General features: G+C 35.7%; 1 protein-coding gene across 2 annotated transcripts in view; it reads left to right on the plus strand.

The window, feature by feature from the left end:
- The window catches only part of PSME4 (proteasome activator subunit 4), a gene marked incomplete at its 5' end in the record, with an annotated part of 101208 nt that overhangs the window by 36402 nt on the left and 39490 nt on the right, over window positions 1-25316 (plus strand). Inside the window, 16 exons of one of the 2 annotated variants that reach the window (XM_079941580.1) lie at window positions 3450-3494; window positions 5485-5634; window positions 6974-7037; window positions 7634-7708; window positions 8896-9018; window positions 11165-11257; window positions 12060-12325; window positions 15033-15219; window positions 15894-15983; window positions 16743-16807; window positions 20232-20382; window positions 22293-22391; window positions 22612-22681; window positions 23149-23216; window positions 24337-24552; window positions 25067-25224. In XM_079941580.1, the coding sequence (XP_079797706.1) occupies window positions 3450-3494; window positions 5485-5634; window positions 6974-7037; window positions 7634-7708; window positions 8896-9018; window positions 11165-11257; window positions 12060-12325; window positions 15033-15219; window positions 15894-15983; window positions 16743-16807; window positions 20232-20382; window positions 22293-22391; window positions 22612-22681; window positions 23149-23216; window positions 24337-24552; window positions 25067-25224 (1920 nt within the window). The other variant, XM_079941581.1, reaches the window with a different exon arrangement.

Consider the following 25316-nt stretch of genomic DNA (forward strand, 5'->3'; position numbering starts at 1 on the left):
AGTTCAAGAATTGTGAAGTGAAGCTGAACGTAGTTCTGGCCGTGGGCAGTCCACACTACTCTCATCTTGAATTTGTTATTTGCTGTACATTTCTCTGGTTTAGAAGTGAATATTGTCCTGACAGTTAGGTAAGGCTAAGGAGGTAGGAATCATAAACCTCGAGGTTTATATAAGTCCACTGTCTCAGTAACTGGAGGCTAAGCTTTTGGCTTTACTCAGGCTTCTCTGCTACATATTTGGCATTTATTAACTTAAGGCATACTTAAGTACTTAAGTATTTATTTGGCATACTTTATTAACATAAGCAATCATAAAGTACGTCATCATAAGGAAATTGCATCCCAGAGAGGAAAATTCACACAGAGTCATTTGTTGAAACTGGGACAAGAGCTCAAGAACTGGGACAAGAACTTACTTTCTGCCCTGATAAATAGGGTGGCAGTTGGGGAAGGACTTTCCTATTTTGATGCAATTTCCTAAATGTAAATTAATAGCTTCTCAGAGGCAGTAGAATAAATGTAAAAGCAAAATGAGTACAATTTTTCATTCTTAAGGAGGTTGAAAATATAATTTATTTTGGCCAGATATGAAATAATAATGGTAGGTAACATTTATTGTGCTTAATTCTGGGCTAGATAACTGCATTCTTTACATTATCTTATTTAATTTTTGTAACAGCTCTTATATAGATATGAGGCTATAATACTGCGCTACTAGTAAGTAGCAGGACAGGTATTCAAATTCAGATCTGTCTGACTCTAAGCCCAGGCTGTGAACCATTTATTACATGATATACTGTGGCTTTCTTTTCAAGCTAACATGCGTTTACTAAGAGGAAATAGGGTACGAGAAAACCCACCCAAAACTTTGTCCCTCTGTAGATCCCTTTTGATTAAAAAAAAAAAAAAAAAAAAAAGTGTTTTGAATTGTTGTCACTTTAGTTATTAGAATTCCAACAATTGGAAAAGTTTTTAGTGATTATTCACTCCCTCTAAAAATTAGTGAAATATAATCTAGTAGCATCTAGCCATAACCTTTTATTTTATTTTTAAACAGAAACATTGTTCCCTTCATCTTGAGAGATTACAAGAATCACAAAAGGTCACTATACAGATATCACAGGTTAGAGAGATTGTACCCTTTTCTGGCTAAAGAGTATAAATCCAATGGCACAGGCCTTATTAAGGAGGGGTTAAAACAGACTTTATTTAGATGAACTAAATCACATTCCCACACACCCTATTCCTCTAATGAGTGAAGTGACAGCTATCAAGTCTTACAATTAACCTTCTATTCTGAAGAGTGAAGGGAACTGGAGAAAACATGTAGCTATGCAGCCTTTTATGACTTGCTTTCTAGAATCATTTTTGACATTATAGGAAGTTTGTTGGTAGAATAGAAAAATTACCAGTGAAAATAGCAGGTTTTCTGTGTTGTACTCTCAAACCAGCTGCCACAGAAACAGTTAAAAGTAAATGTAAAGTTAACATGAACACAAACATTAGGAACTGGTAGAATTATAGATCTTCTGCTTATTTCCTTGGACCATAAGTTTACCATTTTAGAATTATCTTTTTTAAAATCTGCATTTAAGTTAATCTCTTATTTCATTTAGAACTAGATGAACCTTCAGATCTTACCTATGAATTCTAAAATTTGTTTCTAAGTTGGTTCTTTGGTCCAAACTAAAAGAAGATCCAGAGATCGATGTTCTTTGTTGTCCTGATAGAAAATGTTTATAGAGCGTTGTAAATAAATAAATATATTTATAATATATGTATATATGTAAATGAACACAACCTTGTTATAAGCACTTTGGAAATGCCCAGAAGTAAAAAATCATAGTCGTGGTCTTCAGGGAGTTGTAAATGTAGTTGGAGAGAAGTTTGCTCCCCTCCCCCTCCTTTTTTTTTTTTTAACTAGGCAAACTTAGATGTTCCCTCAATTAAACTCTGTTTCTGAATTGATGAATTTTTTTTGTGAGAGAAGGTAACATCTCTCTTTGATAATCAGAGAAAATGCTCCATGATGGCTCTCTGGCCATATGGTCATCTTTTTTATTTTAGAATTATCTCATGAGTTGTAGCCCGGTTTCCTCTTCAGTTAATTTTTTTCTGAGTACTTTTGAAATTAAAGAGGATTCTTACTGGGGCTTCCCTGGTGGCGCAGTGGTTGAGAGTCGGCCTGCCGATGCAGGGGACACGGGTTCGTGCCCCAGCTCGGGAAGATCCCACATGCCGCGGAGCAGCTGGGCCCGTGAGCCATGGCCGCTGAGCCTGCGCGTCCGGAGCCTGTGCTCCCCAATGGGAGAGGCCACAACAGTGAGAGGCCCGCGTACCGCAAAAAAAAAAAAAAAAAAAAAGAGGATTCTTACTGCTTCAAGTAATGAAATTATAGTTTTCTCTCTTGGTTATATACATTGATTACTTGTGTTGAGTTTGGTTTGTGTTATTCCTTGGAATTTCTTTGCAAATTAGTTCTTAAGCTTTCAGAGAAGTTGGATAGACTTCTGGACTTAAGAATTTCAAGCAGCTTAATGAGAAAGTGTCAGGTAGAAGCACTGCCTGAACGTTACCCCTTTCCCCCATAATTTTTTCTCTTGAGATTTGGGGACTTGTTTTATTTTTTACTTTTATACATTGTATTGTAAGTAGTCACACATTTATTTTAAAATTCCAGTTCAAAATTACCCTTTGTTTTGTTAATTTGCATTTGACCTCTTTTGACTGTGGTCTACTTAGAATTTTAAACATCCATTCTGGTGATGTGTGTTTAAACCAGTACACACTAGCCTATCCATTAAAGTAGAAGTGTTTATTATAAGTTCATATACAAATATTTATGTTGTTTTCCTAAATTCACTTGAACCACCTACAAGTTGGAAAATAAGTTACAGCTTTTAATGTTCCTCAGCTAACTTTTTAAGTAGCTGGTCAGAAAGGTGGCAGTTGCTTATTATTTTGATGATCGTTGCTGGCAATAAAGTGCCTTGGAGGGTTATAAAACTCTCATCAGTAGGTTACAGAAAACTGGTTTCTGGTAGTTGCTGACAGAGGCACACCGGACTTTACTGTTTGTTTTTTGATGTAAAAGCACTTTAATAAAAATTTAAAATTAGTATTTGAAGCCACTGAACATACTTCTCGATATATTGATAGGTATATGGTCATTGCTGCCCGCTTTGTAAAGATCGAAGATGATTTGCCCTTTTTCTAGTTTTCTTCCCTTTTTTTCACTGCATAGAATGAGCAAAATGAAGGCAAAGGGAAGAGTAGATTACAGAGTTTAGGTAGTTAATTGTTAGAGTTTTGTCTGTATGAAAGAGAAGGATTAGTCATTCCATATACACAGATAATATCTAAATGTATGAGTGTATCTTAGAGATATTTATTAAAAATGTGTTCTTAAAATACACCAACCTAATTTATCAAATGGCTTTTTCCCCCCAGTTCTGTAGAAAATGTTCTCAAAACACTCGTGAAAAGCTGCCGACCGTAAGTAGCTTCTCAATTTATAAAGCCTCTTATTGTTTCTGTGGGCTTTTCCCCATATTTAGTATGCTTTGAAGAGGAATTTAGAGGTATAACTAGTCTCTGATATTGTGATGTTAGTCACTGAGCACAACATATCATCTCCAGCTCTTCCACTGAACTTTTCAGATTTCATTTATAAATTTAGAAATTTTTAACTGGTGTGGGTGTCAGTCACCCATTATAAAGTAAGAATGCAATAATGTACGTATAACTGGCTTCATCTGAAAGATTTTCCTAGAGTATTGTTACTCAGATCAAAAATATTTTCCAAAATGAGCCTTGTAGGTCTTATATTAAAATGAATAATAATAAGATGGCGCATAAGTTTTTATCTACTGTGGTCTGTTTCAATAGAATATTTGACTTTGAACATCCCATATTCTTATGTTTAAAGATGAATATGGATAGAATTTAGTTTAATTAAAGTCCAGTTGTGTGGACTTGAACTATTTTTTCATTCTTGTTTATCAGGCTGTTCTAAGACATACTTCTGCTATGAATGCAGTGAATTCTTTTGAATGGAAATTCGTATATTTATCATATGCTTGTAATATGAGTTAAAGTTATTTTATAGATCAGATATTTGTTGCTGACCTCCTATACTACTCAGTCTCGGGCAAATGTATTTTCAATATATAAAATGTCTTCTTTTAAGAGGCTTAAGATCTAAGCTGAGTCATTCAATAAGCCACCAAGGAGCAGTGTCATTTTGTGAAACTTGATCATCACTGAGGTACTTACTGGTTTTTAGGTTCTTAGATAATTCATAGAATGCCCAAGCTTCTGTTTTGGATTACTAGGCTAACAGTTGATTCTGAAAAATTAGGAAGGGGAATCAATGTATGAGATCTTTGAAGGTAGAATATATGAATATATTCGGCCTTTAAAAATTTTTTAAATTCTAACCTGTTGCACAACGATCTGGTACATAAATGCTTGATGAACTCAACAGAAGAATAACTAGAAATGTAATTGTATTTTTCACATAAAGCAATGAAGTGTGATTCTAATAACACAGATGTATAAAGATATAATAAGATTAATAATATGATGTATAGGCCAAACCTCCAAGTGTATTTGAAAGGGTTTACTAACTTTTTGGGCCATACCCAAATCATAAATTTTCATATGCTTTTCATTATTTTAAACCTCAGTTGCCTACCCATTTGGGTATCCATTCCATACCCAAATGGATAGTGGGTCCTCCTTATCCATTTACCTTCATTTTGTGTGTGTCTGCACACTTCAGATTTTATTTTTCTAAATCTTTTCTACCCCAGGGATGCTCCTGCCCATTTCATAGAATTTTACAATGTTAGAGCCTATAGGACTCGATCATCTAGCCCAGTCCTCTCTTGTATATAGGAAGAAATGTATAATCAGCAAAGTGAGAAAGAGAACATCAACCTAGGAACCTCTGGTCCAGTGAGGGTAAATGGTTTGTTCCTAAGGTGCCTAGAGGTTCCTGGGCTGATGTTCTCTTTCTCACTTTGCTGACTATACATTTCTTATATAGACTGGATTCCCTATGACAAGATTTTTTTTTTCTATTGCTATTGCACAGCACATAGGATGAAAAAATACAACAATCATGTTTAAGTTTGTAGGTGATTTGAATGACTTTTTATTTTATCTGAGGTTTATCAACTTTATGTTGGGTTGGCCAGAAAGTTTGTTCAGCCATCTTACAGAAAAACCCAAACAAACTCTTTGACCAACTCAATAACATTTTCCCAAGTCCACAGACAAGAAAATTTATCTTATCTAAGTGTGATAGGCTGTTTATTTTAGAGTTGTAAAAATGTGTGTTTCTTGTAGGTAATATCACACACATTGATAGTGTGTGATATTATCTCATGAGTATCTTCACCTTCTCCTCCTTTTTTGTCAGTCATATAATGATGTAGAGCATTTAGCCAATGATCAGATACATGAAAACCTTCTTTATTAGTTATTTTCCAGCAGATGCCACAGCTGAGATGCTAGAAGAATGGCGGCCATTAATGTGCCCTTTTGATGTAACAATGCAAAAGGCCATCACTTATTTTGAAATATTTCTTCCTACCTCCCTTTCTCCAGAACTTCATCATAAAGGTTTTAAGTAAGTATATATGTATATCTTGACAAATTCTAGAATATAGTAGGGAATACATACATATATATATACACATATATATGGATGTATGTATATACATTACAAACTATTAAAGCAATAATAGGTAAAAAATTTACCAACTCAGCCATTACATTTCTTATACTTGAAGTGTGTATGTGAAGGCTAAAACAGTTAAATATAGGATTGCAAATAAAGAGAAAATAACACTTGTATGTCAAGCCAAGTAAGATGTGGGCTTTAATTTAAGATATTGGGAGAGAAAGAATAATAAGTACAAAAAGGGGTTGAAAATTTCAATAAATAGGCAGTGGTGGAAATGTTAAATTGCATAGAGTTTAGGGAAGGGAAAAGTGTTTTTCTAAACCTTGGTTTTAACCCTCATCATGTGTAGCATAGTTTTTCTTTGGTCTTTTTTTTTTTTTTTAACTTGTTCTAGTCTTTTCACTGTTTTTAAGAACTGTTTTTTTCTTGGATGACTACAGGTATATCATAAACCCAAGAATGAAAATATTTAGGTTGTACTTTTATGAAAAAAGTAAAAGGTATGAGGAAAAGACTGGAAGGATCATAGTAATTATCAGTATATTATGGGTTCATGCTTAGCCCTCCCACTCCCCTAGCATGTTTTCTGTAGCTAGATGTCAAATCTTTTATTTCAGTCAAATCAGAAATTTTGTATCTAGCTGTATGTTTGTGAAATTTTAATTAAAAACTTGTAATTTCTTTGACATTTGTAAAGATTGGTTAATAATATTCAGATGTTTTCTTGCCCCTATAGTCGCTTCTGTTGGATTGGCCAAAAAGTTCATTCGGGTTTTTCTGTAAGATGTTACTTTTTGGCCAATCCAATGTTTCTTTAATTTGAGAGTTTCCACCACTATAATTTAATTACTCCTAACACTTTGTGGCTCATTTCTTTTATGGAGCATTTACCATAGTGCTAGTTAATGGTGTAATTACTAGTTGGCATGTTAAAAGAGAGTAAGGGAGAGTTGCAGGAACAGGTAGTAACGGGAAAGCATTAAAGCAAAAAGGTAGGGAGAGGAAGGAGAAACGTGTAAACAGTGTTAGATAGGGGTAGACAATTATTTAACAATGAAGTAGAAATTTGATGAGATTATTCTTTTTAGCATAAATAAATTGAAAGGGGAATATTCAGACAAAAGTAGTTCTTTTTCCATTAAGTTTGTAACTTTCAGTGTTTTTTTCCTAGGTTGTGTAGTTATCAGTAAGAATAATAGATTTAAAAAATACAAAGGATACCTGGCTTTGAACCACTTGCTATAAATCACTTGCTATTCCTAACAACATTTTTCTTCTTCAGACTTTGGTTTGATGAATTAATTGGCCTTTGGGTTTCAGTGCAAAATCTCCCACAGTGGGAGGGGGTGAGTATCCCATTTTTTCTTAATATACTTTTTAGTTTGGAAGTAACTATATCGGATCATTTGATAAGTAACTTCAGTTCCTTAGAATTGGCTATTAGCAGTGTTGTAGTCAGTTTTTTAGAATTTTATTTGCTGTATTCTAAGAGAACTAGGATATTCATTTTGGTTATATTCTTTATTTTCAAAATATTCTTTATTTTGGTTTTATCAATATCTGAAAGTATATACATGTACTGTGAAATGCATGAAGAGTAAAACCCTGTTGTTTATTTCCTTTTGTACCCTTACTTGCATGGCGCTGGACACCTGGTGGATGTTTTCTACATGTGTGTTTGATTAAAACTTATTTTTCTCTTTGCATTGTGGATGATGCTTTGTCATTTCCCTTTTTTAATAAGCATTTCAAGTGCAATTGATTTTTAAATGGGTGACGAGAATCAGAACTTAAATTTGGAGATTTGAAAAAACTGAGTCATAAATCAAATTCAGTTGTGCCCATAGTGATTGTTCTGAAAAGAATAAATGGATAAGGGGTGTGACTGTGACCCTTAGAAACAACAAATGTATTAACTGTCTTTTTTTTTGTTTACTTTCAGCAACTAGTAAATCTCTTTGCTCGATTGGCTACAGATAATATAGGGTACATAGATTGGGATCCTTATGTACCAAAGGTAATTAAGAACATTTGAACATATACAATAGTACTGACATCATCTTTATGTCTTTAAGAAGTGTGTTTTGTATTCTTATTTCTAGCACCACATAAAATATTTTTTGACTGTTAGTAAAAACGTAAGTAATTTAAAGGATAGATCGTTTATTTTCAAAAAGTAATTGGATCATATCAAGTTATCATAAATGTTTGATTATTTTGTCTTACCTATGCAGGACATGAACTATAAGTTTCAGAGTAAGTAATTTAGAAAGTACTAAAACTATTATTCAGGGTGTCATACATTCATCCCTTCCAACGAATTTTGTGTATTGTATTTGATTGTTCTTCTAGAGTGTTCCCCACTTTTAAAATCACATTGTATACTTTCCTAGAGTAAGTAAAGCTAGAAAATGTCTCTAGGTGCATTATTGCATATTTGGTATTGTTTCACCTGCTGTAGAATCATCGAGCTTCAAGAAGGCTGTTACGGGGCATCCGGGTGGTTCTGATGTGCACACTGACAGTAGAGCAGAGCTGGGGAGCAGCAGAAGGCGTATGCTCTGATTGCCTTTGCTTGTGCTGTCTTTCTCTGTTGCTGGCCAATAGAAACTAAGAAGGAAAAGTAAATTTCCCCAGTCTTTAGCCCTGCCATATCTGACATATTTAATGACAGATTTAAAAAATAAATCTAATTGTATTAAAATACAGTTATTAAATGACAGATTAAAATGCAGATTCTTAGGGGATAAAGTCAATGGTAAAATTTTGAGAGGGAGAGTAATCGGCCAGAAGATATTTGTGTTTTGTGCATCCTTGGCTTGGAATGAGAGCATGGGAAAAATAATTTTATGTGCATTTAGGGAGGCAGAAAGTAGTCAAAATATTTCACATTGAACTATAGTTATCTACATTTTGCCTTTTTATGTTTAACTAAGTCTCATTTGCCAATTTTGGAGTACATGGATATGGGTGCTTCATTGTCACATGCCTGTGACCTCAGAGTGTCATTAAAGAAAGTGTACAGATACTTATATGAAATTCCTAAGGAATAAAGCAAATTACTAAACAGTATGTCATTTTGCTTAAAAACCAATCAAATGAGAATATATATTCAATATAGTAACACTAATGTGTAACACTTAGGTTAATGAGTTATTTGATATCTGTAAATATTTATTAATTCTTCTTTTTTTCTTTTAAAAGATATTTACAAGAATTCTGAGAAGCCTGAACCTCCCAGTGGGAAGCAGTCAAGTGTTAGTCCCAAGATTTTTAACAAATGCTTATGATATAGGACATGCTGTAATATGGATCACCGCCATGATGGTTTGTAATACATTATCTTTGGTTTATATAGTTTATGTAAATTTTGTGTTAACCACATAAAAATTCTACATAATCACATAATTCTAGATTAGTGGCTTATTTGGTCACTTGATTCTTGGATATTTCTGATGGAGTAAGCTTATGTTTCTCAGACTCAGAATGTAGTCATAATGTACCATTTATAAATCTCCTTAAGTAATGGACCTTGAAAGTAAGGGTCAAAAGTTCAGAGTTTTGATTATTGTGATCATTTTGTAATATATAGAAATATGGAACCACTATGTAATACACTGGAACTAACAGTGCTATAGGTCAATTATAGTTTAATTTGGGGGGGGTGGGGAAGCAGTTAGAGTTTTAAGAGATTCAGAATGTCTGTAATAGTTTTACAGACCAAGAGCCAGAGTCATGGGTAAAAGAACTTTCCCAAGTCAAATTGATAATGATAAAGGTAGATTTGAACTCAGGGTTCTGCATATGCTCAATATTAATGCATTTATTGTCAGTGTTCACATAAAACATCATATTGAACACAAAGCTTATTGACCAAGTAATCTTAGTGAAGGGAGAAGTATGAAGGATTATTTTACTGACTGTCATCTTCCAAATATATACTGTAATTTTCTGAATTGTCATTCATATTGCTTCTACAGTTATCTCCTTTTTGAATTATTCTGCATTTGATATTTGATATTGTTCTGTGTTTGCTATTTTCTCCCAGGTTATACTGCTCGGTTGGCTGTTTCTGTCAAAAAGACAGAATGGTTGTGAGAAGTTTAGCTCTTAAATTTCATTGTAAGATTAAAAGAAAAGAAAATCTCAACCTCCTCTTTTTTTTTTTTTTGTTATTTTATTAAACAGAGGGAAAATCCCATTTTCTTTCTGATATTCAACAACAGCAAAAACATACAGATATTTAGTATTTTACGTAAGCAATGAGTTAGAACTTGTTTTTTAGGAGCCACAGAATTAGATCGTGATTGGTATCAGCCTTATTTTAATGTTGCTGTTTCTCACACAGTTGTTCTCATTGGCAGTTTCATTTTGTGTTAAATATGAATATTTAATATAATTTAAAAATCAACAGTGCTAATTATTATGTTAGAATTTTGAAAATTTTATTGGTATTTTGCTATGGAATTACGGTCTCAGTAGTTGCCCTGTACTAAATTGGGAAACGTGAATGTGGATTTTATTTCAGCAGAAAGACATGTTCCTTATGTAACTCGATATTCTGCCTTAGGTTTGTGCTGATTCTTTTTTTACTTGAAATATAATTGACATATAATACTATGTTAGTTTTGGGTATACGACACAGTGATTTGACATTTGCATGCATTATAAATCTGTGCTGTTTCTTGAAAGAAGATCATCTTGAGACAGATAGGAGGTTTCAAGGCCAAGTTGTAGTCCTTTATTCCCAGGGTGGTTCAACTTGATAAGATGATTGCCAGCCTTTTCCTCATTGCCGCCGCCCCCCTCCCCTGGCCCCCCCTCCCCCGCCACCCCCTCCCCCACCCCCATCCTGCAGCCCAGGTTCTGTGGTTGTTTGGTTGGCTGTTTTGGTAACAGATTAAGGGAAAAATTTTTTTTTCTTTTTTGAATCACAATATAGTCACATATAACAGGTCTAATCACTTGAAACATTTAGAAGTAATAATAAAATATTTGAATGCACTTATGTAACTCTCACCTCCTTATTTCCTGCTGTGAGAACTTCTTCACTTCTTGAATCTTTTAAGGAATGCTTTTTATGCTTACTGTTGCCACAGTTGGTTATTTTAAGATGGTAATCTTAGTGAGAAAAATTATTTAACTGCAAAGAGTAAAAGATATTGTTATTCTAAATTGAAAGGTACCTTTTCCATTTTCTGATTTGGTTTCAGTAAGTTGCCCTTATTTTTTATTTTAATTTAATTAATTAATTAATTTATTTGCCCTTATTTTTAGTAGACTGTCTTGGATTGATTTGTATGAAGTTCATCCGGGAATTGTTTTTGACTTTTATTTAGAGGTAGAATTGATTTTTGCCAGCAGGATGAATATAAGCCACGTTAAGAGATCTGTATATAGGCCTGGGCCTGTTAACCCCTTCAGTTTTACAGATAACGTGGGTACTGATATTTTTGCTCTTTTATCTGAACAGGGTGGACCAAGTAAGCTAGTGCAAAAACATTTGGCTGGTTTGTTTAACAGCATCACATCTTTTTACCATCCTTCAAATAATGGCCGCTGGCTGGTGAGTAATATTCATTTTTTTACTCTTAGGGTTTGGAATTTTTTAAGATATGGTCACATGTAACTATTGCCTATTGTTTAACCTATGATACATTTTCTGTCCTTTGTCTAAGATTTGGCTATATGTCAATGATCAAGTTTACATTAAGTTACCGTGTTCACAGAACATATAGAAATAAAGATAATACTAGTGTGGTAACTGGTATGTTACCACAAACCCATGGAATCATCTCTTCAGTTTTATCATGTTAGTGTTTTTTGTTTGTTTATTTGTTTGTTTTTAAGTTGCCTGGTTAAAATGGCTTTTCACGTAATGGAAGATTCATGTGGTGCTAGAAATTAAAACTGAAATTTGAACACATCTTTATTAATTATTATCAATGATTAATTGATAAGAGTATTTTATTCTATCTAGTTAGGCCATACAGGTCTTTGTAATAAGATTATACAAGCTGTTAAACAGCAAGGTCCTACTGTATAGCACAGGGAACTATATTCAATGTCCTGTGAAAACCACAATGTATGTGAAAAGAATGTGAAAAAGAATATATATATGTATAACTGAGTCACTTTGCTATACAGCAGAAATTAACACACCACACTGTGTTGTAAATCAACACAGTATAGTTGTAAATCAACTATACTTCAATAAAATTTTAAAAATAAAAAGGTTGTAGTCAAAAAAAGAATGATTATACAAGCTGTTATTTTAAAAAATCTTTACTTGGGAGGGTAGAGAGGAACTATGAATATCTATAGGGGAACTAGAACCTACCTAGGACCTTCTGCTTCTGTGTCCCCAGAACAAGTTAATGAAACTACTTCAGCGGTTGCCAAACAGTGTTGTTAGAAGATTACATCGTGAAAGATACAAGAAGCCTTCTTGGTTAACTCCTGTGCCTGATAGCCATAAGCTTACTGATCAAGATGTTACAGACTTTGTACAATGCATTATTCAACCTGTCCTCTTGGCTATGTTTAGCAAAACTGGTAGTTTAGAAGCAGCCCAGGCTCTGCAGAATCTTGCACTCATGAGACCGGAGTTAGTAATACCCCCTGTACTTGAAAGGTAAGTATAGCTTTACTTGTTTCGTTGAAGCTTCAGCTGTGGCTACTGTTATTCTCTATACTCTTGTGCTTGGCTTTCTTTTCTTTTCTGTGGCTTCTGTTTTGCTATCTTTGTGCTTATTCCTGTTCCTAGAGGAGACAAGACATTTTAACCTAATGATTGGTAACTTGATAAAGGTTTATTGGAGAGAAAAGAAAATTGATATGAAACGGATAAAATAAAATATTTTGAATTATTTGCACATTTTAGCTACTCAAGTTTTTGCTCATAAAGCAAGCTCTGGCTGTTCACAAAATGTGAGTGTCACTAAATATTGAGAACATGGCGGTGAATGTGATTTTGCATTTCTATTTCTCAGGCTCAACGATAGACAAGAAAATTTGGTTGCCTGTATTATTTTCATATATTGTATAACCTTGTGTGTATTTCCATAGTGTTGATTTTACTGCATTCGTTGTTTTGTATGTTGAAATAGTAACAAAAGTAGTTCTCCATTTGCCTCATCACTGTCACAGCGTAGACCTGGTGTGCTTCGTAGGAGAGAGCCACTCTCAGTTGTCTTGAGTGTTCAGGAGCCGATTGCTTAAGCTGTCTGTTATTCATTCCTTTGCTCCCTGAACTTCAGCTTTATGATTCCTCTCTAAATGGCTTTGTCAAAAGTAGAAGAAGAATGTTAGATTTTGGAGCCCAGAAGGATCTAACAGTTTGAGTTTCTTAAAACTCAGATTTGCCCAAGGTCCTTACTGGCAGAATACAGATGACAGCTTATTTTCTAACTGTTGAGACAAGAAAATTGGTGACATTTACTTGGCAAAGGGTATCCTGTTAAAGATCTTCACCAAAATGGGGCTCCATTATTTATAATTTGAGTTGCTTGTACTATCTTGCCCTGTCTCTTTGCCATAACTATTTAAGTTGTACTTCACTTTCCCAGCCTTCCCTGTTTTTTTATGTATACATCTTGGGGCCTTGAAACTTCCAGCATGTACAACTTAATTAGGAAATGGAATGGGGAAGTTAGGCAGTTTCTACTCTGTCTTCAGCCTTCAGTGTTCTTTGCTACTTGACCTCCACATGGTAGCAGAAGCTATCAGTCAGTGGCAAGTCCCTTGATGCTCTTTGGAGAGGAGAGACTTGCCTCTAAGGGGGGACTTCAGTTGTTTGCATAGTCAAAATTTTGAACTCTGAGGTGTTGGTGTTTCTTTACTTTCCCTTTGTTTTGCCTTATTTTAATGTTTTCCAGCTGATGAATTATGACTGGTGAGATAAGTATTTAGTAGAACGAACAAAGCTTATAAATACAAATACAATTATCCATCACATTTTTCTTTAGTTCTCAAATTTTGGACAAATTTAATACCAGCATATTCTGTTTGTATGCTTGGCCAAGATAAATATTTAATTAACAAAAATGTCAATACAATGACATTTTTTGAGACTCATTTGTAATTTTGTCCTGTTTAGAAGTGGCATTGCTACCTTTTTTTTGACGGGTTTTTGTTTTTTGTTTTCTTTTTCTTCTTCTCTTTTTTTTTTTTTTTTTTGGCCGCAGTGCACGGCTTGCAGGATCTTAGTTCCCCGATCGGGGATTGAACCTGGGTCATGGCAGTGAAAGTGCCGAGTCCTAACCATTGAACTGCCAGGGAATTTCCAAGCAAAAGTCTTTTTTAAAAAATATATATTTATTTGGCCACGTGGGGTCTTTTTAGTTGCAGCACACGGTGTCTTCGTTGCGGCATGCGGGCTCTTAGTTGAGACATGCAGGATCTAGTTCCCTGACCAGGGATCAAAGCCGGGCCCTCTGCATTGGGAGCGCAGAGTCTTAATTGCTGGACCACCAGGGAAGTCCCCAAGCAAAAGTCTCTTAAAAGTAAAAACGTAGAAAAAAAATTTTAGGCACTTAGTTTTGCATCTCCTGAAGACAGCCTCTGCTGGAGTTTTTGGTTTGTTTCATTCATCTTTTAAAATAAGCATAGGTTTGATTTTTTTTTTTTAATCCTAGTTAGAAATCTTTCTTTTTTCCTACTTATTTATAATTAAATTTCCTTATTACTTATCTTTTCTGTATAAGAGGAATTTAAACTGACTGTATTTTGGATTTTTTTTCCCCCTATAGGATAGATTCTCAAAAGTGAAATCACTGAGCCATAGAGTGAGTGTTCTTGGCTCGTGATCAAAGATTGCGTTTGTCTTATTCCCCCTGTTTTATTCACTCTAGTCTCAGGCATATTCTCTTATGTTTCTGATAGCTGATTTCCAACTTTAAAATACAGTCTTTTTAAAAGTGTAAAATAGACCCTTCAGCATTTTAGTAAGATTATTTTTTCCCGTAAAAGGGAAGAGTGGAGTAGTTGTAACTTGTTATTCCTGAATTCTAATAATCACTGACTGTTAGATTAGATGCAGTCCTATTGGAATGTGGAAATGGATTAAGATGCTGAAAGAATGCAAAAATCTACCAGCTAATATTACTTTTCAGTGTGGAATTGGCATGGAGGAAGGTGGTAAGGTGGCAGGGAGTTGGGGAAACATGTACCTTTCCTTTATTTGTGTGATTCTGTTCACTTTGAGAGCAAATATTCACTCAAAATACTGTGCCAGCTACAAACCTTTAATCCAAAATGCAGTTTATGAATTTAGTATGTTTAATGTGTATGTATGTTTATCTGTGATGGAAAATTTTTTAAATTCTGTTTTCAAACTATAGAACATATCCTGCACTAGAGACTTTAACAGAACCTCACCAGCTCACAGCTACATTAAGTTGTGTAATTGGAGTAGCCCGCAGTTTGGTATCAGGGGGCAAGTGGTTTCCTGAAGGTCCAACACACATGCTACCTCTGTTGATGAGAGCATTGCCTGGGGTGGATCCAAATGACTTTAGTAAATGCATGGTGAGCATGTTTATGATTCTGTTTTGTATCTAAGTTACAATTATGTAAATGGATATCTTATTACTTTTTCTTCAAATATTCTTTAGAACATAGTAAAGTGTAAAATTTGTTAATGGTAGCAGAGTTATATCTGTAGATGCTCAAGTTTAGGTCTGTGGACAGTTAGTTGATCTATGTAAGGTCTTCCTTAGTAATTTCCCATAACGTGTGCATTTATGATCATATGGTGTTTTAAAGCTCATTACGTATCTCCTGTCTTCCTTAAGCAGATACATTAAAAATGATAGCATATGATCACTTGTGCTTCCGTTTGTCTGCACTTGTCACAAGGAACATAATAAAAATTACTGGGTGTGAAATGCCAGATTCCCCTTATACACACACCTTCTGACTTACAATATCGTTCACTTTCCCTCTTCCCTGGTCTCTAGCTTCTGCATTAGCATTTTCTATTTACTCTTAGCTAATGTTATATTTTTGGTGGGAGGCACAGTAACTTCTCAATGACAAAAGATTGCAGAACTTTGTGCTTAAACCAAATAAACTTTCAGAAAAATTGTTGTGGAATTTCCCTCAGAATAATTTATTTGGTACTTTATTGTAGCTTATGGTATACATGTATTTTGGAACTAGAGTTATGTAATTAATATTAGATCTTTTGTATCTTCCCATAGATCACATTCCAATTTATAGCAACATTTTCCACCCTGGTGCCTTTAGTAGATTGTTCATCTGTACTACAAGAAAGAAATGACCTCACAGAAGTAAGGATCCTTTCTGGTTGTAAAAGGATTGGTTAGCTGAGTTCTGATTCTTACTGTATAGGCATAGTAATATTTGATAGTTTAAAAGCAACTTTGCAGAGGTGCTCATAAGTTAAAATTACTGTTTTGTGACCACTGTTTTGTGACCAGAACGATATAAATGGAGGTCATCATTGATAAAATAATCTGCAGAGCACCCACCAAAGGGGGTGGTCAAAAATAGGCTATTTTAGTAAACAAGTGACATGTAAAGGTGTATTTCAGTGTTTTGTCACTTTTTAATGTTTTGTTAAGCAAAGGTGGTGGCATTTTGTTTTTCCATCTTATGTTAGGAATAAATCTGTTAAGGGGATTGGCATTTAATGAAGAGAAATTTTCTTCATTACTGTCTGGATTTTTTTCAGAACAATTTTCTTTATTACAAGTATTTTACTACCTGACTTTTGGCATTTAGATGTTTAAGTAGTGAGAGATAATCCTTTACACATACACCAGCAGTTTGAAAACTGTTATTGATTTTTTAAAAAATGGCTGCCTGACTTCTGTTTTGGGCCCTTACAAAATATGTTAATTACTTCTTATTTTGGTTCCTGGAAAGTAGATGAGTTATTCTAAATTGATACGGGATTATGGTGCTGTTTCTCAGTGCTCAAAGTAATAATGAAGTGTTAGAAACATTTTGTAGACTACAATTGAGTTTTGTTCAGAGAAAAAAATCAAAGACTATTTTAAAATTTTCTCCACATTGACATGTTACAGGTGGAGCGAGAACTTTGTTCTGCCACAGCTGAATTTGAGGATTTCGTCTTACAGTTTATGGACAGGTGAGCAAGTACCCCAGATATCTTCTTTATCTGACATTCAAAAATAGTGATGTCCTGTCCCAGCAACTTTAGCCTCGTTTTGCATTGCAACCTGTATTTAATTATTGGGTTGGCCAAAAGGTTCGTTTGTTTATTTCCATAAGATGGCTCTAGTAATACTTAGTTGTCTTTAACTTCATTCGAAACAATTTTGTTAGATTGTATGTGACAGCTGTCATATTGGGGTGCATTTAGAAAAAGACTTATCAAAAATTGGTGAATTTTTGTGTAGCCATTTTCATATTGAAGGTGGAAGAAAAAAGCAACATTTTTGGCATATTATGCTTTATTATTTCAAGAAAGGTAAAAACGCAACTGAAATGCAAAAAAAAGATTTGTGCAGTGTATGGAGAAGGTGCTGTGACTGATCGAACATGTCAAAAGTAGTTTGCAAAGACAAAAAGACAGCCCTCAGAATGGGAGAAAATCTTTGCAAACGAAGGAACAGACAAAGGATTAATCTCCAAAATATATAAACAGCTCATAGAGCTCAATATCAAAAAAACAATTACAACTCAATCAGAAAATGGGTGGAAGACCTAAATAGACACCTTTCCAAGGAGGACATACAGATGGCCAAGGGGCACATGAAAGGAAGCTCAACATCTCCAATTATTAGAGAAATGCAAATCAAAACTATAATGAGGTATCACCTCACACCAGTCAGAATGGCCATCATCAAACAATAAATGCTGGAGAGGGTGTGGAGAAAGTGGAACCCTCTTGCACTGTTGGTGGGAATGTAAATAGTTACAGCCACTGTGGAGAACTGTATGGCGGTTCCTTAAAAAACTAAAAATAGAACTACCTTATGACCCAGCAATCCCACTACTGGGCATGTACCCTGAGAAAACTATAATTCAGAGGGACACATGTTCCCCAATGTTCATTGCAGCACTATTTGCAATAGCTAGGACATGGAAACAACCTAAATGTCCAATGACAGATGAATGGATAAAGAAGATGTGGCACATATATACAGTGGAATATTACTCAGCCATAAAAAGGAACGAAATTGGGTCATTTGTAGAGATGTGGATGGACCTAGAGTCTAGAGTGAAGTAAGCCAGAAAGAGAAAAACAAATATTGTATACTAACGCATATATGTGAAATCTAGAAAAATGGTACAGATGAACTTATTTGCAGGGCAGGAATAGAGACGCAGATGTAGAGAACGAACAGGTGGACACAGGGCAGGAAGGGGACGGTGGGACGAATTGGGAGATTAGGATTGACATATATACATTACCACAGGAAAATAGATAGCTAGTGGGAACATGCTGAGCTCAGCTTGGTGCTCTGTGACGACCTAGATGGGTGGGATGTGGGCTGGGGGGAGGCCCAAAAGGGAGGGGATATGAGGATATAATAGCTGATTCACTTCATTGTACAGCAGAAACTAACACAACATTGTAAAGCAATTATACTCCAATTTAAAAAAATTTTTGAAAAAAAGTGGTTTGCGAAGTTGCTGGAGATTTCTCTCTGGACAGTGCTCCATGGTTGGGTAGACCAGTTGAAGTTGATAGCAGTCAAATCAAAACATTAATTGAGAACAGTCAACGTTATACCACGCGGGGGACAGCCGACATACTCAATATATCCAAATCAAGTGTTGAAAATCATTTGCATTAGCTCGGTTGTGTTCATCACTTTGATGTTTGGGTTCCACATAAGTTAAGCGAAAAAAACCTTCTTGACCATATTTCCACATGCAATTCTCTACTTAAATGTAATGAAAACGTTCCACTTTTATTTATTTTATTTATTTTTTTTTCGCGGGCCTCTCACTGTTGTGGCCTCTCCCGTTGTGGAGCACAGGCTCCTGACGCGCAGGCTCAGCGGCCATGGCTCACGGGCCCAGCCGCTCCGCGGCATGTGGGATCTTCCCGGACTGGGGCACGAACCCGCGTCCCCTGCCTTGGCAGGCGGACTCTCAACCACTGTGCCACCAGGGAAGCCCAAAACGTTCCACTTTTAAAACAAATTGTGAAAGGATGAAAGGATACTGTACAATAATGTGGAACAAAAGAGATTGTGGGGCAAGTGAAATGAACCACCACCAACCACACCAAAGGCTGGTCTTCATCCAGAGAAGGTGATGTTGTGTATATGGTGGGATTGGAAGAGAGTCCTCTATTATGAGCTCCTTCCAGAAAACGAAATGATTAATTCCAACAAGTACTGCTCCCAATTAGACCAACTGAAAGCAGCACTCGACAAAAAGTATCCAGAAATAGTCAAAAGAAAATGCATAATCTTCCAACAGGATAACACAAGACTTCATGTTTCTTTGATGGCCAGGCAAAAACTGTTACAGGGACTTCCCTGGTGGCGCAGTGATTAAGAATCCGCCTGCCAATGCAGGGGACACGGGTTTGAGCCCTGGTCCAGGAGGATCCCACATGCCACAGAGCAGCTAAGCCCGTGCACCACAACTGCTGAGCCTGAGCTCTAGAGCCCGCGGGTCACAACTACTGAAGCCCGTGCACCTGGAGCCCGTGCTCTGCAACAAGAGAAGCCACCACGATGAGAAGCCTGCGCACCGCAACGAAGGGTAGCCCCCGCTTGCCACAACTAGAGAAAACCCGCACGCAGCAATGAAGACCCAATGCAGCCAAAAATTAAAAAAATAAACCAACAAACAAAAAAACTGTTACAGCTTGGCTGGGAAGTTCTTTTTTAAAAAAATATTTATTTATTTATTTGTCTGCACTGGGTCTTAGTTGTGGCGTGCGGGATCTTTAGTTGTGGCATGTGAACTCTTAGTTGCTGCATGCAAACTCTTAGTTGTGGCATGTGGGATCTAGTTCCCTGACCAGGGATTGAACCTGAGCTCCCTGCATTGGGAGCGCAGAGTCTTAGCCACTGGACCACCAGGGAAGTCCCTGGCTGGGAAGTCCTGATTCATCCGCTGTATTCACCAGACATAGTACCTTTGGATTTCCATTTATTTCGGTCTTTACAAAATTCTCTTCGTGGAAAAAAATTTCAATTCCCTGCAAGACTGTAAAAGGCATCTGGAACAGTTCTTTGCTCAAAAAGATAAAAAGTTTTGGGAGGATGGAATTATGAATTTGCCTGAAAAATGGCAGCAGGTAGTGGAACAAAAGGGTGAATACGTTGTTCAGTAAAGTTCTTGGTGAAAATGAAAAATGTGTCTTTTATTTTTACTTAAAAACCGAAGGCACTTTTTGGCCAACCCAGTACTGTGCAAGGCTGGTGCTTCTTCTCAAGTTACAAAAGGACAGTTGGTTTGTGATCCATGTACAAATTAAGTAGCTATCACTTGCATAGTCATGACAATGGATTTATCTAATCAGCAACAAAAAATGTTAAGCCAGTTTTTAGTTGCTAAAATTTTACTTTCTTTGGGTTATTTAGATGCTTTGGACTTATAGAAAGTAGCACATTGGAGCAAACAAGAGAAGAGACAGAAACTGAGAAAATGACTCACTTGGAGAGTTTGGTCGAATTAGGTCTGTCTTCTACGTTTAGTACAATCCTCACACAATGTTCCAAAGAAATATTTATGGTAAGAGTGCATTGCTGCAAAGAATTAAATTCCAACTTGTAGTTTTATTTGATGTTTTAAAAATTGAACTTCAAGTTACTTTGTATGCGTATCATGCCAGCTTATCCTTTCTTTCCATACTAAAATTTGAAAGAGATGGGGAATTCTTTTGCAGTCCAGTAATTAGTACTCCGCGCTTCCACTGCAGGAGGAACGAGTTCAATCCCTGGTGGGGAGCTAAGATCCTGCGTGCCTCATGGCGTGGCGAGGCCAAAAAAAATGATAATAAAATAAAATTTGGAAAAGATACACAGTTGATCCTCATTATTTGCAGATTCTGTATTTGCAAATTCAACATAGTGTACTTGCTAAAACTTATTTGTAACCGCAAAATTGGTACTCGCAGTGCTTTTGTGCAGACTTTTGAAAGTGGCAAAAATTTTTGAGTTGTGCGTGTTTACAGCTGAAATCGAATAAGGTGACACTCTGCCATCTTGTTTTAGCTCTTATACTGTAATGTAAACAGGTGTCCTTTTTTCATCTATTTAAGGACAGATCGTTCACATTTTTGTGCTTTTTGGTGATTTTGCATTTTAAAATGGCCCCCAAGAGTAATGCTGATGCACTCACTGTCTAGTGTTCTAAGCAAAAGATAGTTGTGATGGACCTAACATAGAAAATATTAACATGTTTTAGGTAAGCTTCGTTCAGAAATGAGTTATAGTGCTTTTGGCTATGAGTTCAAGGTTAATGAATCAACAATGTATTAAAGTGTCAACAGTGCAATTGTTGCAAAAATGCAAAAATCAACAGTGTATTAAAGACATTAAAGTGTCTTCAAAGAGAACCACACATAAACAAAATTATATATCCATATATCCATCAGTTGATGAAAATGTAACCAGAGGTTTATGGGAACTTAATCCTGTATTTCCCCTAAGAACTGTGATTCAGTATTTGCTAATTCAGTGCCCACAGTGATTTTACAGAGCATAACTACTGCAAATAACAAGAATTGACTGTATGTTTAAAATTTACAGTAAAATACTGCTTGGGAGAAAAGTTTTGAAAATTGTTTATGCCATCACATAATAGAAATTAAATCCCAAATATAAAGATCTGGCAAACTATGATGAATGAGAAATAGTTTGTCCTCATAAGGCATTCTGTGAACATTCACTTATTCAGTATTAGTCGATACCTATTATATACAATATGGTATTTATTTCATATTTTCTATTCCACTACTCTCTTTCCATTTCTGTTTCTTCTTTCGCTATCTGAGATTATCATTGTTCAGTGTTTATCCTGGTTAAAAGCTAAACTGCCTTACACCTGCATGAAATATTTACTAAGATTATGTTAGTATAAAGAAATTAACATAAATAATCTCTTATTTAACCAAAATCTTTTGAAAGGAGTTGTTTATAATTTGCAGCATTGTCAATCCATGTCTAGAGCTAATTCTTTAATTCAGAAATGAAATTAAAATTCTGTGACTTGATTGTAAAATTAAATAGAATGCTTCAAGTCTTTTAGAGGAGAGAAAAATATAGTTTGTAGTTGTCAGAATGACAAACTGTAAATATTAGATATTACCCCAAATTCCCTCTGTTATATTGGATTGGCCAGCAAGATAATTAAATTGCATTTGCTTCCAGCAGCTCTGGTTTTGTGCTTAGCATTTCTGCAGCAAATAAAATCTTGTGCCGCAAATGTTTTGTTCACATTAGGGTTTTGTGCAAAGGTTATTCATAAACCTGAATGTAGCATTATTAAGCAAATCTTTATGTATTCAGATGGTTAAATTTTTCCTACTTGGTTATTTTTAGTATAGTCTGAGTATCATTTTCTTTGGTGTTTCAAAAGATGTTTAATTTTCTTAAACGTGCTGGTTAGACATTTTCATTTGTTACATTATCTTTTAATAGGTGGCCCTTCAGAAGGTTTTTAATTTTTCAATTTCACATATATTTGAAACAAGAGTTGCAGGCCGCATGGTGGCAGACATGTGCCGTGCTGCAGTGAAGGTGAGTTGGGGTTTTCTGGACTGATGAATTAATGAATCAATAGCCATGAGTTTTATGTGGTTAATTATTTTAGACATGCTTGTCATTCTTAAAATACACATTTCTTTCAGTAGCTGCTTATAGCCCTTATTTGCCACTGAAAATAGAGCTAGTGTATACTTTGTGACTGTTCAATACTTGTGCCTTTCAAAAAAACTTATTTATACAAATATGTTTTCAGTGCTGCCCGGAGGAATCTTTGAAGCTATTTGTTCCCCACTGCTGCAGTGTTATAACTCAGCTTACAATGAGTAAGTCTTAAGGTTATTATTCTGTATTTGTAACTTTAGCAAATTTTTTTCTTGGTTTCTACAACTCTGTTGATGGAAACAGATTCTCTAAGCCATGCAGTATTTTAATTTTACAGTTTGGGGTAAAATTGCTCAAAACAAGGTATCATCCAGGGTTGACAGGTAGCTTAGAAATTTTAACTCTATTACATTAATGTTTTCATACATACAAGAAGCATTCAGCTGTTGCTATAATATCTGTTATTTTGTGAGATGTGTAGGGGCAGGCATCCTGGTTGGTGTGTTTATTTTCTTGAAAATTGAGCTTCTACCTCCTCTGGAGCAAGTCCAGCTTAACGAAGAAAGAAAGAAAAAGTCCTAAAAGAGACTTTTCTCAGCTATTAGAAATATTAAATATAAATACTTTTAAATGATGCATTTAGTTGGATATTTGTTTTTTTCTTCTGATACTATTTTGCTATTTTTAGATGATGATGTATTAAATGAAGAAGAGCTAGATAAGGAGTTACTATGGAATCTTCAACTTTTGTCTGAGGTATTGTAAATCTTTGGAATAAGAAAATATTTCTGTGAAAATGTTGACTTGCTCTGAAGATTTATCCTGTTTTGAAAAGTTAACTTTAAAACATGTAAAGTTGGGCTTCCCTGGTGGCGCAGTGGTTGAGAGTCCGCCTGCCGATGCAGGGGACACGGGTTCGTGCCCCGGTCCGGGAAGATCCCACATGCCGCGGAGTGGCTGGGCCTGTGAGGCATGGCCACTGAGCCTACATGTCCGGAGCCTGTGCTCCGCAACGGGAGAGGCCACAACAGTGAGAGACCCGTGTACCACAAAAAAAAAAAAAAAAAAAAAAACATGTAAAGTCATAAGTTTGAAAAATGTCTTTATGGGACAACAAAAAGTCAGATAATCTCATTTTCTTATTATAAAAGGAGTATGGTAACTGTTGACTACTTCGCGGTCAATGCTCTACCTGACTTTTTACTGATTAATTCTACTGTGGGTAACTCTGACTGAAAAGTGTATCAGATTTGGCATCTTCCCCCCCCACCCCCACCTCATGCCAAATTTGGCCATCAGTCAAACTTCATTTCCTATAGGGGTTAGTTCAGAAACCAAAGAACAGAGAAATCCATTTAAATAAGTTTTGTCTCTTTAAGGAGACAGCCTCTTGAAGGATGTTACTATGACACTTCAGAGCCTAAACTCAGAAAATGTGTTTTGATCTTAAGGAAGAATTCATTGTTAGAATATAATTAAAATGATAATCCTAAAATGAATTAAAGTCATTTTAAGAAACACTATTACGGGCTTCTCTGGTGGCGCAGTAGTTGAGAGTCCACCTGCCGATGCAGGGGACACGGGTTCGTGCCCCGGTCCGGGAAGATCCCACATGCTGCGGAGTGGCTGGGCCCGTGAGCCACAGCCGCTGGGCTGCGCATCCGGAGCCTGTGCTCCGCAACAGGAGAGGCCACAACAGTGAGAGGCCCGCCTACCGCAAAAAAAAAAAAAAAAAAAAAGAAACACACTGTTACTATTTTAGACTACTTTAATGGCCAAACATAGTTAACTTTAATTGTAATGGCCAAACATAGTTAACTTTAATTGTTGATTCTTGATCTTTTAACCAAAATATCTTTAACTGTTTTCTTTTTAGATTACTCGAGTGGATGGGAAGAAGTTGCTTCTTTATAGGGAGCACCTTGTAAAGATTCTCCAAAGAACCCTACATTTAACCTGTAAGCAGGGTTACACTCTGTCTTGTAACCTTTTGCATCACCTTCTTCGTTCTACTACACTTATCTACCCTACAGAATACTGCAGTGTGCCAGGCGGCTTTGACAAGCCTCCTTCTGAATACTTTCCTATCAAGGCAAGCATTTTCAATAATTTAGGATTCCAGGATATATTGGGTTATTTTTCTAAGGGATTCAAAGTGCGGGTTTTTTCTTTGTTGTGTATTAAGGTGTCACTTCTTTATTTTTAACATAGATTACTAAAACTATTATTGGAATGTTTTAAAGTTGGGAAGTATGATGTAGCTCTCATCTAGCTCTAGTTTTCTTCTTTTCTGTTTGTATGTGAAATGACTTTTTAATGCCATATTTAACCTCCATAGTTCCATATAGCTTGGGGGTGGAATGCAATAGCCTTACATAAACTTACTGTTACTCTTATAGTAAACTGATATTTGAGTGGCTCTTCAGGGAGACCCTTTTCAGGGGTGATAATGAAAGACTCCTATGATGTCTTCATACCTTTATTTTGTGCACTTGCTGCCTTAGGTTTGGATTACCTATACAGTTTCTTTTAAGCCTTTTAAAATATGTTTGTATGTTGTTTTTTTCCCTAACTTCTCAACTTGCTAATTAAATGCTATTTTCTAGGACTGGGGTAAACCAGGGGACTTGTGGAATTTGGGGATCCAGTGGCATGTTCCTTCTTCTGAAGAAGTGGCTTTTGCCTTCTATCTGTTGGACTCTTTTCTTCAGCCTGAGCTCATCAAACTCCAGCATTGTGGGGATGGAGAACTTGAAATGTCTAGGTTAGTTTTCTTTTATAATCAGTTAGTGTTATATGGTTGTAGACTAAAAAATTCTTTTTGTGCCTCTCCCTCTCTCGATGGCATATCTGATG

Source organism: Stenella coeruleoalba (assembly GCF_951394435.1).
Source record: "Stenella coeruleoalba genome assembly, chromosome: 13".
NCBI lineage: Eukaryota > Metazoa > Chordata > Mammalia > Artiodactyla > Delphinidae > Stenella > Stenella coeruleoalba.